The sequence below is a fragment of the Leptidea sinapis genome, chromosome 26 (assembly GCF_905404315.1).
Source record: "Leptidea sinapis chromosome 26, ilLepSina1.1, whole genome shotgun sequence".
In the NCBI taxonomy this organism is placed as follows: Eukaryota; Metazoa; Arthropoda; class Insecta; order Lepidoptera; family Pieridae; genus Leptidea; species Leptidea sinapis.
The window spans coordinates 6,925,224-6,941,673 of NC_066290.1; the positions used below are offsets into that span (position 1 = coordinate 6,925,224).

Here is a 16,450-nt window from a genome sequence, read left to right on the forward strand (position 1 = left end):
TCGAAGTCCAATTATTATAAGAATAAACGGTGTCTATACTTATTTAGGCATGATTTGCCTTGTGTAAAAATAAAGAGATTTTTTAAATTTTACTATCCGAAATCTGGACGAATACTGAATTACTATCCGTTTCATCACTAATTTTGGTCAAAATAACCCATGAGCTGTTTTTCTCATAAAAATAATTTCTTACAATACTAAAATTAATATTTTCATCACATTCTTTAACTTTCTCCAAAAATGTTAGAGAATCTGGAATCGAAGCAAAAGCAAGAAGTAACTAGCAAAATTACAATCGTACCTAGTATTGAAATCTTTATACTCATTGCAAGCCAAGTGGCTAACTTCACTTGCTCAATCTCAATTCCAGAAATGGTAGTGATAAAGATTACTCAAGTGCACTGTAACAACTCTTAAGGAAAATCTGAATTTTAGATTAGATTAGATCTAGAATCTAAATAGGTACTGCAGCTGTTGCTGGTGATAATTATAACAAAAAACCTTGAATGTGCGTGTCTGACTTGACCCACAGAGTGTTCATATTATTAGGTACCAACCTTCACTTTTTTTTATGCCTATACGGAACGAGACGAGCAGGATGTTCAACTAATGATGGTAATTGATACACCCTGCCCATTACAATGCAGTACCGCTTAGGTGCCTTGAAAAACACACAAACTCAAAACTTCTATAATTTGGGCTTCCCTAGAATTTATGTAAGTGGACCTCCAGCTTTTACCCACAGGGTGCAGCATACAGATTGTTGTCGATAGTTATTGCTCAAACCCGAAGCCCGTGAACGCCTGAGTGCCCCAAGGCTATGTGCTACTGTTTGTTCTGTATGTCAATGTCAATGTCATGATATGTTGGACACCTCCAACATACATTGCTATGCAGACAACAGTATTCCCTTTACCTCCACTACAGTCCCGTAGTTGTACCCCCTTTTCCTCCCCCAGAGCCCTGTAGGTCCACTCTGCTTCCCTTTTCACAACTTTTCCTGAAAAGCCAGTAACGCATCTGCAAGCCTTCCGGTGGTGCAGATTTTCATGGGCGGCAGTGATCACTTTCCATCAAGTAATCCTCATGCCCATCTGCCCTCTTTTTCCACAAAAAAATGGCAAGAATTCATTAACTTCACATTTTTTTTTTTTAATATTGTTAATATTTAACAAACTCCCTTGACTTTAATAATAAATATATTCAGCAATATAATAGTATTTTATTTTTCTTTAACATAATCATATTTAAGATGATATAGGGAAGAAAAAGTGGCTTAATTCATACTTGTCAGTTGATTAGTTCTTGCAGTAAACCGACGATATATACATTGATGTTATACTATTATATATAATTATACCTACTGTTATACTATGATTATATATTTCAAATTATAAAATTTGATTAACGAAGTAGAATAATGATTCAACCTGAGTTTGTATACATTTATTTGATTACATTTAGCTTAATATATATGATATAACAAAATGACAATTTGATCTTTCAATTAAATATTTTTACATAAATTCATCCATTTTATGAAATTTTCTTGTAACCTTTAACACAACACTATACTTGTATAAATTATCAGTCATGGTAAAGGAATGAGTAAGCACAATTAATTTTATAATATAAATCCATTGGGTTATATCAAAATATAATTGTCATTACAGTGTCTTATACAAATTTTAGATGATTGCACTAAGAACTACTTAATTACAATATATAAAGTAAGTTCAGTTTTAGACAATGTTCTATCTCTGGTCAAGTGAGAAAAGAGAATAGCCAGACACTTCTCTCAAATGGATACAATTAACTAACAAAGATTGTCAGCTTTTAGACATTTAAGAAATATGAAGATTGAAGATCCCAATTACATTTTTCATAATGAATACATGGTTGCCTAAACTCTAGCCCCATTATTCATAATAATCTGCTAACTTAAAGCATTGCTAATTCTCACTCTGTCTTCTTCTATTGACCTAAGTCAGAATGAGAAAAAACACTCCTTAGTGGCTGTTTTAAGTTAGCAGACCATTATGAATAAGGGGGTAAATTAATTATATTAATAAGTTTTCATACGAAAAGAGTTTTTTCATACTATAAAAGGACATGGCACCAAAAAAACAATAATGTATAAATGTGTAAAGTCCAATAAACAAAGAACTGTATAACTAACATTTACTACATTTTCCAATAAAAGAGTTGCAGTTTGGACAGTAGTGTTCTGCATCCTTAAATGTGTCAAAGCAGTATGGAATAAGGCCAAGGCAGCAAAGTGAACAGACCCTGAAAATAATACATAATATTATAGACAAATTTTATTTTTAAGTCAATTCCGTCCCTTCTGGGAGTTATTTATTGGTAATATATTATGGTAATATTGAGCATGATGATTGACTATGAACAGATATGTTGATAAACAGTATCTTATGAAGAGTTGGTCTTATAAGCTAGCGTTGATTACATCCCTGCATTTTGTAAGTCACATTTTATATTTCTATGTTTTTTGTGAACCATAGTAAAATGTAGGATTATCTTATTTCAAGCTAGATAATAATAATACTTACATAGTAATAAAACATATGGATCCTGCTACTAGGTGAGTGTGCAAGGCTGTAGTGTATGTAACTCTTGTTGTCACAACTTTTTGACAATTGTAACAAGTTACAGTAGTAGGTTCTGAACCAACACCAGGCGGAAGTACTACACCTACAGGGGCAGTGATGTTGCTTGGCTGTGGAGTAACGTCTCCAGCTTGAGGCTGATACGTGTTTACACTAGGTGGATGAGGGTAAACACCAGGGGCAGTAAATGTTTTTGGGGGATGACTTCCTGAAGGTACATGTGGTTCGCCAGGGACTACAAAGCCATAAGGAGAGTTGCCTACTACAGCGGAATATGGAGGTGGAAGATCATTTTGCGCAGAAATATCAACATTTGGTGCACTAGGATTCGTGGCCATATTATTTTATTGTATGTAAAATTTAAGCAATAGATAGATTAATAAACAAAAATCCTTTTCTTTTCTTTCAAAAACACTACAATTTGGTTAAGTATGCCAAGTCCAGTGGTAAATTTTCAACAATCTTCAATCTTCATAAATAAAACTTTATGTCAGTCGCTGTCCGCTCCGGCTGTCGATTTTTTTTTTGGTTTCTCCGTCCAATATATGGACAGGCAAAGAGTTCAAGCCCATACAGCCATGTCTTCGTCGTTTTTATTGCTTTTTCTTCGCAGTAGTATGTCAAGTCCGATCATATATTTTTTTAAAGCCGTAGCCAAATCTCTTGTTTTAAAATTTAGAGGTAGTTCAGTTTAAAAGGCCGAAGCCAAGTCTCTATAGTCGGAAATGTAATTCGAGATCAAAAATGTAGGCAAAGAAATGTCACTGTCAAAATAACAATTCAGAGATTATCAACATTTTTCTAGGTAAAATAATTATTATAAATTTATTTTGATACATAAATATATATTTTTTATTAATAATGCTCCATCAACAATACCGTCCTTGCTGCCGAGACGCCTTAATTTTCCAAATTAAATTTGAAAACAAAATTTATGAACAATGTGGGACTCGATCCCTGATCTTCGCGTTCTATGTGAGCACTCGCAGGTTGTGGCTTCATCTACAGGATCATCTTTACAGTTGATAACCTGCTCAACCTCAATATTTCCATGTTAGAAAATTCACTTGAGGTGTCGTTCTTTCAAATCTAAAAAAAATGTTTATTATATTTAATAAAAAAAAGGGGTAGACTTGAGATGTCACTTTTTCAAATCTAAACAGTTTAAGTTTTACATAAAATCTGTACTGTTATCATACCAACCTTTTTACTGTAGGTTGTACTTCTGTAAATGAAAGCATGCAATTTTCGTCTTATTGCTGAAAAAGTAAATTCATCAACTTTGTCTGGAATATTCTTTTTAGGGCTAGATTTACGAGGTGGCTTAAATTCTTCAGTGGTTTTATTTTCAATTAATATTTTGCCCACTTTCACCGCAGAAATACCTAAAATCTCAGCGATCTTCTTTGCAATCACCTAAAGTCCAATACTGATGGTTAGGCCAGATTTTGCAGATAGCAGTTAAAATTTGGTTTATTATGCAACATGCAGTCATTTGACATAAGTTTGAAATAGTTGTAATTACAGTATGGCGATTGGCGACGAAGTATAATCCGGCTAAATTGAGAAGCGAACAGTTGCTTGAAACGTAGTGGATTCCGGCTATCTCCGTCTTTTATATGATTAAAGCCGTCATCTCTCAATCTATCAATGACAGCACTTTTCATACAATCAAAATCGAGTGAATCGCTATTTCCCTAGTTTTGCTAGACTGAGTCTGAGAAACTCACTAGTCACAGTCAGTCCACCGGCCCACTGCACAAAATAGGGATGTGAGATTAATGGAAAAGAATCGATTAAATAAAAATCGTTTTTGTAATACTATTTAAGGGTATGTTCCTTTATGCACTGCGAGCACTGCACAGTGCTATCACTATAGAAAAATTCGTGCCGTTATGGACTGCCAGTATACTGCCGCAGTGCCCTAGGGAAATATATGACGTCATAAATCGTCGCCATATTTCGAGGTAAGCCTCGAAACCGACTCGAGTGCCTAACTTTCTATAAATAATACCTACAATTTAATCCCAAAGTTATAAAGTTCTGTAATAGTTTGGGTTAATAAATAAAAGAATGGAAGAGTTGCAAAAATTAACCTAGTCATTTATTATTAACTAAGTATTAAAAATGTTCAAAACGAGCTGAAAGTTACGCAGGATTTTTTTTTACTATTAATATTAATTAAAATAATTTTAATTTAACAGTACTCCACCAACAGGTTTTTTTAATTAACTAGAAAACTTTAATACACTCCGCTACTAATACAATCGATTGCGTTCCGTTTTTTTTTTTTATTTATTTAGATTCACCAATGGTAATTACAATAATACATTTATAATTATTATTATTATGCTAATTTATAAAGGTCTTATTACTAAATGCATTACCTTTTAAGGTGAATACCGCATGCTAAATTATATTGTGTGAAATAGTTACATAAAATAAATATAAGTTATAAAACAACCATTCTATAATGTAATGAAATTAAGAAATTAACAAAATCTACTAAATAAGTCAAGATAAACGTATTAAACAAATCAAGAATACTTATAAATTATTTATTTACAATACATTTTTTTACATTTTTGCGAAACCTTGGCAATGAATCACTGAATGGGTCCAAGCATTTATAATCGTTTATAATTTTGCATAATCGCGACACAGGTGAATTGATCCCCAAAATAGTTCTGCGAGATGGTTTTTCAAATAAGTTCACAGGTTTACGTGGGCATCTAGGCACTCTAAAATTAAACATAGACACCAGAAAGGAGTTGTCATAAATATTGTTAATACTTTTGTATAAGAAAAGTAAATCCAATATGTCCCTACGTTGTTTCAGAGTTAGTATATTAAAATATGTAAATCTTTCAGAGCATGTTGCGAGTGATCTAGATTTCCCAATTGAGAAAGCCAAGTGATAAAGAAAACGCTTCTGAATTCTTTCGATTCTGAGACAATGGCAAGCGTAGTGTGGTCTCCAGACGGTACTACCGTATTCCAGAATACTCACAACGAGACTTTTATATAGGATCATCTTCGTGCGCCAGTTCCTAAAAACTTTGCCATTGCGAATTACAAATCCCAGCATTTTAGAGGCTCTGCTTACAATAGAGTCTATGTGCGGTATAAACGTAAGTTTGCTATCAAATATAACACCCAAATCCTTAATAGTATCTACTGTACTGAGAGGCATATTATCTAAATAGTATTTAGTTGTAATATATTTTTGCATTTTGTAAACGTTATATGAAAGCATTTATTTTTATTCAGTATCATACCATTAAACTCGGACCATCTAAATAAACTATTTAGGTCTGACTGCAATGCGCTAACGTCATCGGGACCATTGATTATCCTAAGAATTTTTAGGTCATCAGCAAACATAAATGGTGTGCAGTGTTTAAAGCAGTTTGGAAGGTCGTTGATAAATATGTTAAATAGGAGAGGACCTAAATGCGACCCTTGTGGTACTCCTGATGTTATTTCGTATTTTACAGATTCAAATCCATTAGCCACTACGTAAAAACATCTGTCAGTAAGGTATGAATTTAACAAATTTAAAATTGATCCAGCAATGCCATATACAGATAACTTCAAGAGTAAGATGGAAATTGGCACTAGATCGAATGCTTTACTTAGATCAGTGTAGATAACATCTACTCTTTTCCTCTTATCAACCGCGTCTATTAATAATTCTGAAAAATTTACCAAGTTTGTGCAAGTCGACCTTCCATTTATAAAGCTATGCTGGTAAACACTAAACGTATTTTTCAAGTAGCCATAAAGTCGTAAATAAATTAAGGCCTCAAATACCTTACCAAGCAAAGAAAGTATGGAAATTGGTCTGTAATTCGTAACACTTTTTTTATCGCCACTTTTGTATACTGGTACCAGCTTGGCAATTTTCCACTTTTTAGGAAATACTCCCGTTTTTAATGAATTATTAAATAATACTTGTAGTGGTAGAGCAAGTGTCTCAGCACAGTTGATTAGGTACACAGGTGATATTTGATCAGGTCCAGCACCCTTATTACGATCGAGATGCTTAAGTTTCTGAATTATCTCATCTCGATCAAACTGTATAGACGATAGACACTGAAAATTGAATTTAATAGTGTTTAGGTTATTTAGAATTTAATTTTTTTCATATGGATTGTAATTCCGCTGAACGTATATGGATGAAAAGTGTGATGCAAATAGATTACAAATACCTTGACCATCAAATACACAAGTATTATCTTTTGTCATTTCAGCAGGATATGAATTAGAAGCATTTTGTTTTTTACGTTTTGTGAAGGTCCAAAAAAATTTTGAGTTTGAAGCGATTGCTTCTTCAGTAAATTCAATATAAGCGTTATAGCATTGTGTTGAGAGTCTTTCACATCTTTTCTCCAATACTGATAATATTATCGCGTCCATCGGATTTTTGTACTTTATATACCTTTTTCTTACTATTTCTTTTTCTTTTACTCTTTTGATTAAAGTTTTGTTGAACCACGGAGGAAATTTTTTACTATTATGAATTGTGATCTTAGGTATGTAAAGATCCATTGATGTTAGGATGTGGTCATATAAGACATCCACCATCTCATCAGTGCTGTCACAAGCTGAAAGCTGACCGTTCCAATTTAAATTACTAAGGTATTCGTTGAGTGCCTTGAAATTAGCTCTTGCATAATTATATTTAACCATAGATTTATTCGTGCCTAACTTTTTTTCTACTTGTTTAGTATAGCTAACGTTTATAAGCAGAGGTGGATGAAGTGGATCAATTTTGCTTAGTTCTGTAATTGCACTATCCACTGAAATCCTCGGTGTCTCACTGTTAAATAAAACAAGATCTAATATTTTATTTTGACTATTTTTGATTCGATTATATTGGTGAAAATTGTTGACATGACAAAAGTCTATTAAGGTTTTAGATATACCAGATGTGTGATATTGAGTAGAAACGTCGTCAGCCAAGTCCCAATCTACACAGTTTAAATTAAAGTCTCCTACAATAAGAGAACAAACCGTATTACTTTCGGAGAGATGATTATAATTATCTAGGAAATTGTTTAGAACTATTTTACTTACTGGAATATAAGCAGCACAAATAGCTATTTTTTCACTTTTGTTTAATTCTAATATAACCCACAAGTCTTCACACCTACTTTCCCAGTTTTTCATTCGCTTAGAATTTAATTTATTGGAAACGGCAACTATTACTCCCCCACCTCCTTTTTTTATTGAATTAAACTGATCCCTGTCTCTCCTATAAACATTATAATTATTATTAAATATTTCTGAATTATAAATGCCTGTACATAGCCAAGTTTCGGTAAGAATTATAATATCATAGTTATCACAACAAATGTTACTATATAAGTTGTGAGTTTTGGTACGCAGACCTCTCACATTTTGGTAGTAAATATTTAAAGTATCGAATTTAGAAGAACTTTTGTCATATTTACATGCACTTGTACAATATTAATTAAGTTAATTGGTTAAGGTAATTCATATTTGTAATCACTTTATAGTCAGAGTTATCGGTTTTTCTCATAAATATTTTGCCGCTGCGCACCCAAACATACTTGTAGTTCAATTCTTTAGCCTTGCGTCGAGCAGCCCCGTGTAGTAACTTGTTTGAAGTTGATAAATGTTCACAAACATATACAGGACATTTAGCCCCTTGTATACCCAGATGAGAAGCATTTAATTTTTCAGTTGTATGTCCCTTATTGAACTTTATCACAGCAGCTAAGAGATGATCACGTACCAAAGGACTATTGAGTTGGACTATGATAGACCGTGGGCGTGTTGATTTCGGATTCATTTTAGCTATACGAGTACAATGAGAAATATTACTTTCAGTTATATCGTATCCCACTGTCTTTGATAGCTGTTTTGTGATAGAAATTAAATTTTCGTTTTTTGACTCAGGAACACATTGAATTTCAATATTGTTAGAACGGGCTTGCTGTTCCATTAAGTTAATTTTGTTCGTTAGATCTGTAACAGTGCTTTGAAGTGATTCATTTTCACGTCTTTGTTTTTCAAATATATCAGAGTATTTATCAATTTCCTTTTTTATATCATCATATTGGCTGCTAATAAATGATACTGAACGTTGGAGCTCTTCAATTTTGCTATCAATACTTTTTAAGCAAGTGCTGACAGTCAAGGTTATAGTTTTGTTTATATTAGCCATTAAGTTTGACATTTCTTTTTCAAAAACTTCATTAACGATGTTTCGTACTTCTTCCAACATGGCGGTTGAAGGTACACTTGGTGAAGTTGGAGAACCGAGAGCTTGTCTTTTGTGTGATCTTTTCGTAACATTAGATTCTTGTGTATTTGAACTGGACCAGCAGGCATTTGAACGTATAGGTGTTTCGTCATGATTGCCCCCTTTAGATTTAAATTTACCGCACTTTGGACAATTCCAGTTGCTATTTTTTATATTTGAGTCAATACCCAAGCAACCATAGTTATACACTTTTGTACATTTTAAACATATAATAAGATCGTCAGTGTCTTTACCAATCTTACAGCACCCCCAGGATAGTTGTTTTCCAGTCATTTTGGAGAGTGAGAGAGATTAAAATATGAAATATTATAACACAAGTTATATATGAACTTGGGGTCAACGGGTGTCTTGCAGAGAGTTATATCGATAGACAAATTTTTCTATCAAAAGTGTTAATGATTTTACACTATTTTCTATAATATTAAGAACAAAGTTTATTTAATTAAAAAAAAAACAATAAAAATAATAATAAAAAAAACTGAGGTTTGGATGGGATTCAAACTCAGTTCGATGATCAGCGTTAATGCTTAACACACTACTTACGCACGTTGCCACGAAATAAGTAAATAGCGTTTGGTAATTGAGCAAAATAATCAACACATATGCTAGGTCGAATTAATGGCAAAGTTTTTTAACTCCTACCCACAATTTGTACTTTAGATTTTTAAAATTTACTATTTTATCAACACTTTTTTATACTTATCTTTATATTTATTAACTTTCACAGGGATGAGTATTTAATTTTCACTATTTTAAATTTATAAGAACACCAAATAACTGCTGAATTAAACAAAAGTCAATGTTTTTACTGCGAACACATACACTTAGTAATTTTGTTTTCTTAAATATAATGTAAATATTAACAATTTCTTAAAAAACTTATTAAGCACATTTAATCCAGTCGTTAATTTATATACCTATTTCAATTTTAACTCTGAAATTTGCGTTTAACTATTTATTAAAATTAAAAATAACACAGAGGTATACTGAACAACTTCACACTCGTGAAGTAAATAGTAAACAGTATAACTACCTATAAAGGAACGGCTGCACAGTATACTAAATTGACCTCACACTGTACAGTGGTCGCAGTGCATATCGCAACATACCCTAAAATTAAATGCTTTTCATATTCCAATAATAATCCTAAGAGATTTATATACACAATTTATCAGATTAATAATCAAATGAAATAATATGAATAAAAAAATAACCAATTCAAAACTTAAAATCAAAGGCGATATTCCCTTAAAATTTTAAGGTAAGGAATTAGAAAACCAAATAGCATTATAGATTTAAATACGTAATTTATATAATCGATTTACTAAGAATCGATTAAAATCACTATGAAAATCGATAATAAAAAAATCGATTAAAGATAATAATAATCGATTTAAATAAAAGTCGATTCTTTTTTAACATCCCTAGCACAAAATAAAGTGACGTCGGAGTTCGGACCTTTCACCTTTTCAGAATAGAGTAAATAACGTACGTACACGGTACAAACTACAATACATTAAACTTGTCCTCTGACGACTTTTAAGAGTGCTTGTTGCTGTTTTTGTGACTTTCGGAATTACATTTACATGTAAATAATTATTTTTAAAATGTCTTCTGTACCCGTATTAATTAGGCTATTAGCATCTTCAGTTTCTGTTGCAAACAGAGCTGGAAAAATCGTAAGAGATGTTATGAGCAAAGGAGAACTAGGTATTGTTGAGAAGGTAATTTTTTACTCTTATATACCTACTTAATATTTAGTTAGGACTTACGATACTCCTATATAATGAACTCAAATGTGATGTATTTAAGTAACTGGTTTTCTGTCAGGCCAATGCTCTAGTGTTATTGCAAGTTTTACATTAATTATACCAACAATTTTTAGGGAAAAGATGACTATCAGACTGAAGCTGACAGATCTGCTCAAAGGTGTATAATTGCATCACTTTCGGCACAGTATCCTAAGATTAATATCATAGGTGAAGAAGATGGCAATCAGGTAAATAGGCTTAGTTTTTATAAATACCAAATAAGATTTTTTGCTATCAAAGTAGACAAAACAAAATATTGTAGTAATCTACTTATTATGTTATCATTTTATGTAAACGGTAACATAAAGATCCATATATTAGCCATGTTCTAATTTCTAAAACATATTCACTGATTTATATAAACTCTTAACAGTTACAATTAATTTGATATAAAATTGAAAATTAATGCATTGTCATTCTCTCTTATTTCGTTTTATTTTAGATTCAGGACTCTAATGAATATTTAGTAATGGACAGTGATCAAGAGATATTAGCTATAAATTGTCCTGAAAGCTTAAAAGGTGTAGAGGAGAAGGATATTGTTGTTTGGGTTGACCCACTTGATGGCACTGCTGAATATACTCAAGGTATATAGACCATTGTACCATAAAAATTGGAAGTATAATTTGAAGTTTATAAAATATTTAAGTATTTTAGGTGCACTTATGTTGAAGAGAGATTCTTGGGAACATTGGAAATCTCTTTTGAGCCATCCCTTTATTAGTATGAAATGGTATTTAAGTTTACTGCAATCCAACTATGGTAAATGAGAGATTTAATATTGTAAGGTTTGTGTAGTGTTATTCAGCTAATTAGCTTATATATAATGTGTGATGTGGTAATAGCTCTCATATGTAATATATTTAACAATATGCATGATATAACTCGGAATTTTACTATAATATCAATATTATTTATACACTCTTTCTTATATTCTGTATCTATTATTTAAATCATAATAAATCTATATATATAAAAAAGAATTGCTGTTCGTTAGTCTCGCTAAAGCTCGAGAACGGCTGGACCGATTTGGCTGATTTTGGTCTTGAATTATTTGTGGAAGTCCAGATAAGGTTTAAAAGTGAATAAATAGGAAAATGCTGCTAAATTAAATAAAAACAAATTTGTTTTTCATTTGATGTGTCCATATATAATTTCTATGAGAGAATTTGTTGATGCACGGTTTGACAGTTCTGCTGTGAAACAATTTCATTACAACAGCAGGGTGCATATTTTGCGAAGTAATTTTTGATGTTATGATATATTGACAAATTCATATAAAAACATTATTTTATTTATTATAATATACAGAACAATGTCTGTTGGCTCAGCTATAATTAATAATAATTGTAAGTCACAATAATATTTACATTATCTTATTAATTAGTTTAATTAGTAATATTATTATAGTATTACCAACATATATTTGTGCAAGCATTGCAGATCATGACAAGTTTTCATAATTAATGTTATGGCATTCATTTAGGAAAAAAGGATTGGCTTTAGATGAATGGGTACTTATGTCTACAGTAGAACCTTAAGGGGGTACTAACTGACCCTGTATTGCCGATATTAAAATCGTGATACAAAAGTAACTGTTGATCGTAGATGGGTGAAAATTTGAAGTTGTATGTATTTTTTAATGCTGACTCATAATCAAACAATTTAAAAAAAAATGTCAAAAAAATAAAAAAATAAAATTTGGTGTGACCACCCTTAACATTTAGGGGGATGAAAAATAGATGTTGTCCGATTCTCAGACCAAGTCATCGGTCAAGCCGTTTCAAAGGATTTTAACTACAAACACCGCGACATGAGAATTTTATGTATTAGATTTAGTTTACAATTTATATATTATGTTTTGGCTACATTTTCTCGGTAAATATTGGACTTGGAGAGGTTTAAATTGATTTTACCTGGTTTGGAAGGTGATAAAATATGCTTTCAATTAGTTTGTTAGGACTAATCAATTCGTATGACATGTATAAAGTGTTTAGATTTTGAATAATTGAGGCTTGATAAACTGGGAAGGGAATCAAACATGTTTTGAGTTGCGGATGTTTCAAACTCATCAAACTAGACATAACCTGGTTCTTTTATCATATCAAACATTCTGCCCTTGGTAGACTTTTCACCTTATTTGAACCAATATTTAGTATTTTTTTCCAAAGTTCCACCAACCTTATCAGGTTGGTATAAATATAAACAACATTTAACTAATATAGATACTTCCATGATAATTGTTAAATTAATATACCCCAATAGTCCCTTGTCCAGTTTTAGTATCTGTTCAGCCCCACAATAGCACACATAATATCTAATACTAGCTGACCCGGCAAACGTTGTTCTGCCTCCAATATATGAGTCGTGTTTAAATAATAACAAATATATCATAAAAAGTAATAAATAATAACTGTATAAATATTGTATGCCGCGTAGCAACTCTTCGACTTACAATATTAATAACTAGCTGACCCGGCAAACGTTGTTTTGCCATATAAAGTATAATTCACGCGATAGTTTTATAAGTAATAAAATATTGCCTATATTATAGCCTGTACATCATTTTGTTCTATTGTCAATAGTTTTTGCAGCACACACAAAAATAGGTTTTCGATTTTACACCTTGTGTTACAAAATAGCAATTTTATTACGGATCCCTATTTTTGCAGCCTATACAGCCTATAGCCTTCCTCGATAAATGGACTACCCAACACTGAAGGAATCATTCAAATCGGACCAGTAGTACCAGAGATTAGCGCGTTCAAACAAACAAACACTGCAGCTTTATAATATTAGTATAGATATAAAATTCTCATGTTGCGGTGTTTGTAGTTAAACTCCTTGGAAAGGGCTTGACCGATTCTCATGAAATTTTTAGTGCATATTGGGTAGGACTGAGAATCGGACAACATCTATTTTTCATCCCTCTTAATGTTAAGGGTGGTCCACACCAAATTTAATTTTTTATTTTTTGACATTTTTTTTAAATGTGTTAGATTATGAGTCAGCATTAAAAAATACGTACAACTTCAAATATTCACCCATCTACAATCAACAGTTACTTTTGTATCGGCAATACAACATTTGCTGTGCAGCTAGTATTATATTATAATTGACAGATATTAATGGAACCGCTATTAGTCATTAGATATTAGCATAACAGTTAAATTTAATATATTGATAACATGTCTTCAGGCCAATGAACTTGTAATATGTTAGTGTTGAGTAATTTTCATATCTTTCCTTTTAATGTCAGCTGGCTATTAAGGTGTTAGCAACCAGATAAGATTATTCTTTCAAAATTTTCACTTTTCATTTTTTCCAAATGTTAGGTATATATGTACCTATGTTGTAAGACAACTGGAATTGAATTTTATATTTCTTAATTCACATGTACTAAAAAAAATTTCTGCTCGGAATTCCTTTATAGTTCTAAAGAGAAATGTAAAATATATTATATGTCACATTATTGTAAGTTAGAATGATAATTATCAACCAAAGTTAAAAAGTTAATTGCATATATTATGTTAAAATGACAATGATAATAACCTGCTCAGTACTCTCTCCTCCTATGAAAGCTACACGAAAATCCATGAAGATGTCTCAGATATATGTCCTAACAAATAAACAGACACAAAAAAGTTTAAATAACATTCCATGTTCTTTTCTCTTCTTAAATAAGCCCCCTTTCTTTTTTCTATCCACAGATACACCAGTTTCTGTTCTTTTATTATGGTTAGAATATACTATATTGCATGTTGCATGCCACAATGAGTTGTCACTAGAAAATGTTAATAAAAATATCTAATATTGTTTTAGGTTTCCTTGAACATGTAACAGTATTGATTGGAATATCAGTTAACGAGAGACCAGTTGCTGGAGTCATACATCAACCATACTACAAGAATGTTGTTGGAAGTGACAAGATAATTGGTCGTACAATATGGGGTCTTCAGGAGGTTGGAGTGGGGGGTTTCACCCTGGCCCCCCCTCCTGATTCCTTAGTAATCACAACAACACGAAGTCATTCAAATGCAATAGTAGAAAATGCATTACAAGTCATGAACGCAAAACAGATTTTAAGAGTTGGTGGAGCGGGTTACAAGGTTAGAGAAAAAACACTTTAAAAGTCTACTTCCTTATAGCTATGAGGAAGTAATTAATTTTTTATGTCAACAACCGTGCCATTGTACTTGACCATAAATTGACTATCAATACAGTAATATTTGATGAAGATTTTACTCATTCAATAAAAAATTGCAATAATGGCAATGAACTATGAGGATTCATAATTATTAAAACAAAAACTAACATTTAAATAGTAATACTTGTAGATAATAAAAAAAGAGTTTGTGTACTTATGTACACGCGTTAGAAGTTTAACTTCTTTGGCGTATGGAAAAATAAATCAAATTTTAACAAATAGTTAAGATCAAAGATAGTAGAAACACTCAGCATTTAAGGTTTAATATAAACAAGAATAGAACATTATTATTTATACATAAAATTTGTTAATATACCAGAAATAAAACAAAAATTAATATTTTTTAGTTAATAATGTAATAATTTTTAATTAGCGATGTTAATAAATTATACATACCGACAATTAACCTCAAATTTATAAATGCACTCGGTTTATTCAAATCAGTTTTATCACTAATATTCAATATATATATCTATATAGTTAGTTACTAATAATTTATTAGTATATCTTTACTAATAAATTATTAGTAACTAATATCATCGTCGTATATGAAATTGATTTAATAAAAACACCAAAATAATATTTATTTATTCACACTGTTTAGTTGTACTGTTACGAAACACGTGTTCTAAATATAAAAATACTAGAATATACAACTTGAACATAGTTATCGAATTTCATGCCACCTAGAACTTACTTCACGATGTAGAATTCGGGTGTCGGTGTGCGCGGGCATCGTAAAAATTCACTCTCATCATTTTTCTGCATCGCGCCAAAAGAAGTATAACTTCAAAAATCTTGTGATGTAATTTTATTCAGAATGTACCTAAATTAATTTTGATACAAATTGTTTGAACCTGAATGTGTGTGAGATAATTGGACATATTAGGTATATATATATATATACCTACAAGAATTCTCACTTTAATACTATAAAATAAATATAAAATTTTCAGGTACTACAATTATTAGAAGGGAAGGCATCAATTTATGTGTTTGCTAGTCCTGGTTGTAAGAAATGGGACACATGTGGTCCAGAAGCTATATTGAGTGCCGCTGGAGGTAAATTAACAGACATTCTTGGGAATCACTACAAATATGGAGCCTCTGAATCAAGACCAAATAAAACTGGTGTTCTTGCAGCTGTTTATGAAGACTTACACTCGTATGCCTTAAGCCGAATACCACAAGAATTGAAAGACGAATTAGCAAAGTAATTATAAATTGTTGTCAAATGACCATATATATACAAAGAATATCAACTTTGTTATGTTCTACTGGTCACACTATGATGGCTGTTTTCAAGAATCCAGCTGAAAGGCACTGTGTCCAGGTCACGAAACTTGAAAAAAAAAAATACAAACAAGCTTGCATTCCATGCCATTAAATAAATTCAAAATATGTGGTTTGACATCTGTCATTTTACAATAAAGAGGTTGAATAATTTTTCAATACTTTTTGAAGTTTTGCCCATAAATTAAGTAATTCTTCACAAGGTTATATGTTAATTTAA

At 31.4% G+C, this 16,450-nt stretch overlaps 2 protein-coding genes across 3 annotated transcripts; one reads left to right on the forward strand and one right to left on the reverse strand.

Moving 5' to 3' along the window:
- Nucleotides 1–1,431: 1,431 nt before the first annotated feature.
- Nucleotides 1,432–3,129, reverse strand: LOC126972575 (lipopolysaccharide-induced tumor necrosis factor-alpha factor homolog). The gene is made up of 2 exons (XM_050819436.1): nucleotides 2,571–3,129; nucleotides 1,432–2,289 (listed from the first exon to the last, which is right to left on the reverse strand). Exons 1-2 carry the CDS (start codon nucleotides 2,963–2,965, stop codon nucleotides 2,175–2,177), a joined length of 510 nt encoding a protein of 169 aa, XP_050675393.1. The 5' UTR covers nucleotides 2,966–3,129; the 3' UTR covers nucleotides 1,432–2,174.
- A 7,242-nt stretch (nucleotides 3,130–10,371) lies between these two features.
- On the forward strand, nucleotides 10,372–16,343 carry LOC126972558 (3'(2'),5'-bisphosphate nucleotidase 1). 2 transcript variants are annotated; one of them, XM_050819408.1, is made up of 6 exons: nucleotides 10,372–10,643; nucleotides 10,805–10,918; nucleotides 11,173–11,317; nucleotides 11,388–11,492; nucleotides 14,553–14,839; nucleotides 15,894–16,343. In XM_050819408.1, the coding sequence occupies exons 1-6, from the start codon at nucleotides 10,527–10,529 to the stop codon at nucleotides 16,152–16,154; spliced, it is 1,029 nt and encodes a 342-aa protein (XP_050675365.1). In that variant the 5' UTR covers nucleotides 10,372–10,526; the 3' UTR covers nucleotides 16,155–16,343. The 2 variants fall into 2 exon arrangements, with proteins under 2 accessions (XP_050675365.1, XP_050675366.1); XM_050819409.1 differs by lacking the exon at nucleotides 11,388–11,492 and having other exon boundaries at nucleotides 10,374–10,643.
- Nucleotides 16,344–16,450: the final 107 nt, after the last annotated feature.

Bases quoted from the DNA above. Each gene is read 5' to 3' on its own strand.
- LOC126972575 (XM_050819436.1), bottom strand. From the start codon at position 2,965: ATGGCCACGAATCCTAGTGCACCAAATGTTGATATTTCTGCGCAAAAT. The intron at 2,290-2,570 runs GTAAGTATTATT...TATTATTTTCAG, and splicing joins TCCATATGTTTTATTACTAT to GGTCTGTTCACTTTGCTGCC.
- LOC126972558 (XM_050819408.1), top strand. From the start codon at position 10,527: ATGTCTTCTGTACCCGTATTAATTAGGCTATTAGCATCTTCAGTTTCT. The intron at 10,644-10,804 runs GTAATTTTTTAC...AACAATTTTTAG, and splicing joins AACTAGGTATTGTTGAGAAG to GGAAAAGATGACTATCAGAC. The intron at 10,919-11,172 runs GTAAATAGGCTT...GTTTTATTTTAG, and splicing joins GTGAAGAAGATGGCAATCAG to ATTCAGGACTCTAATGAATA.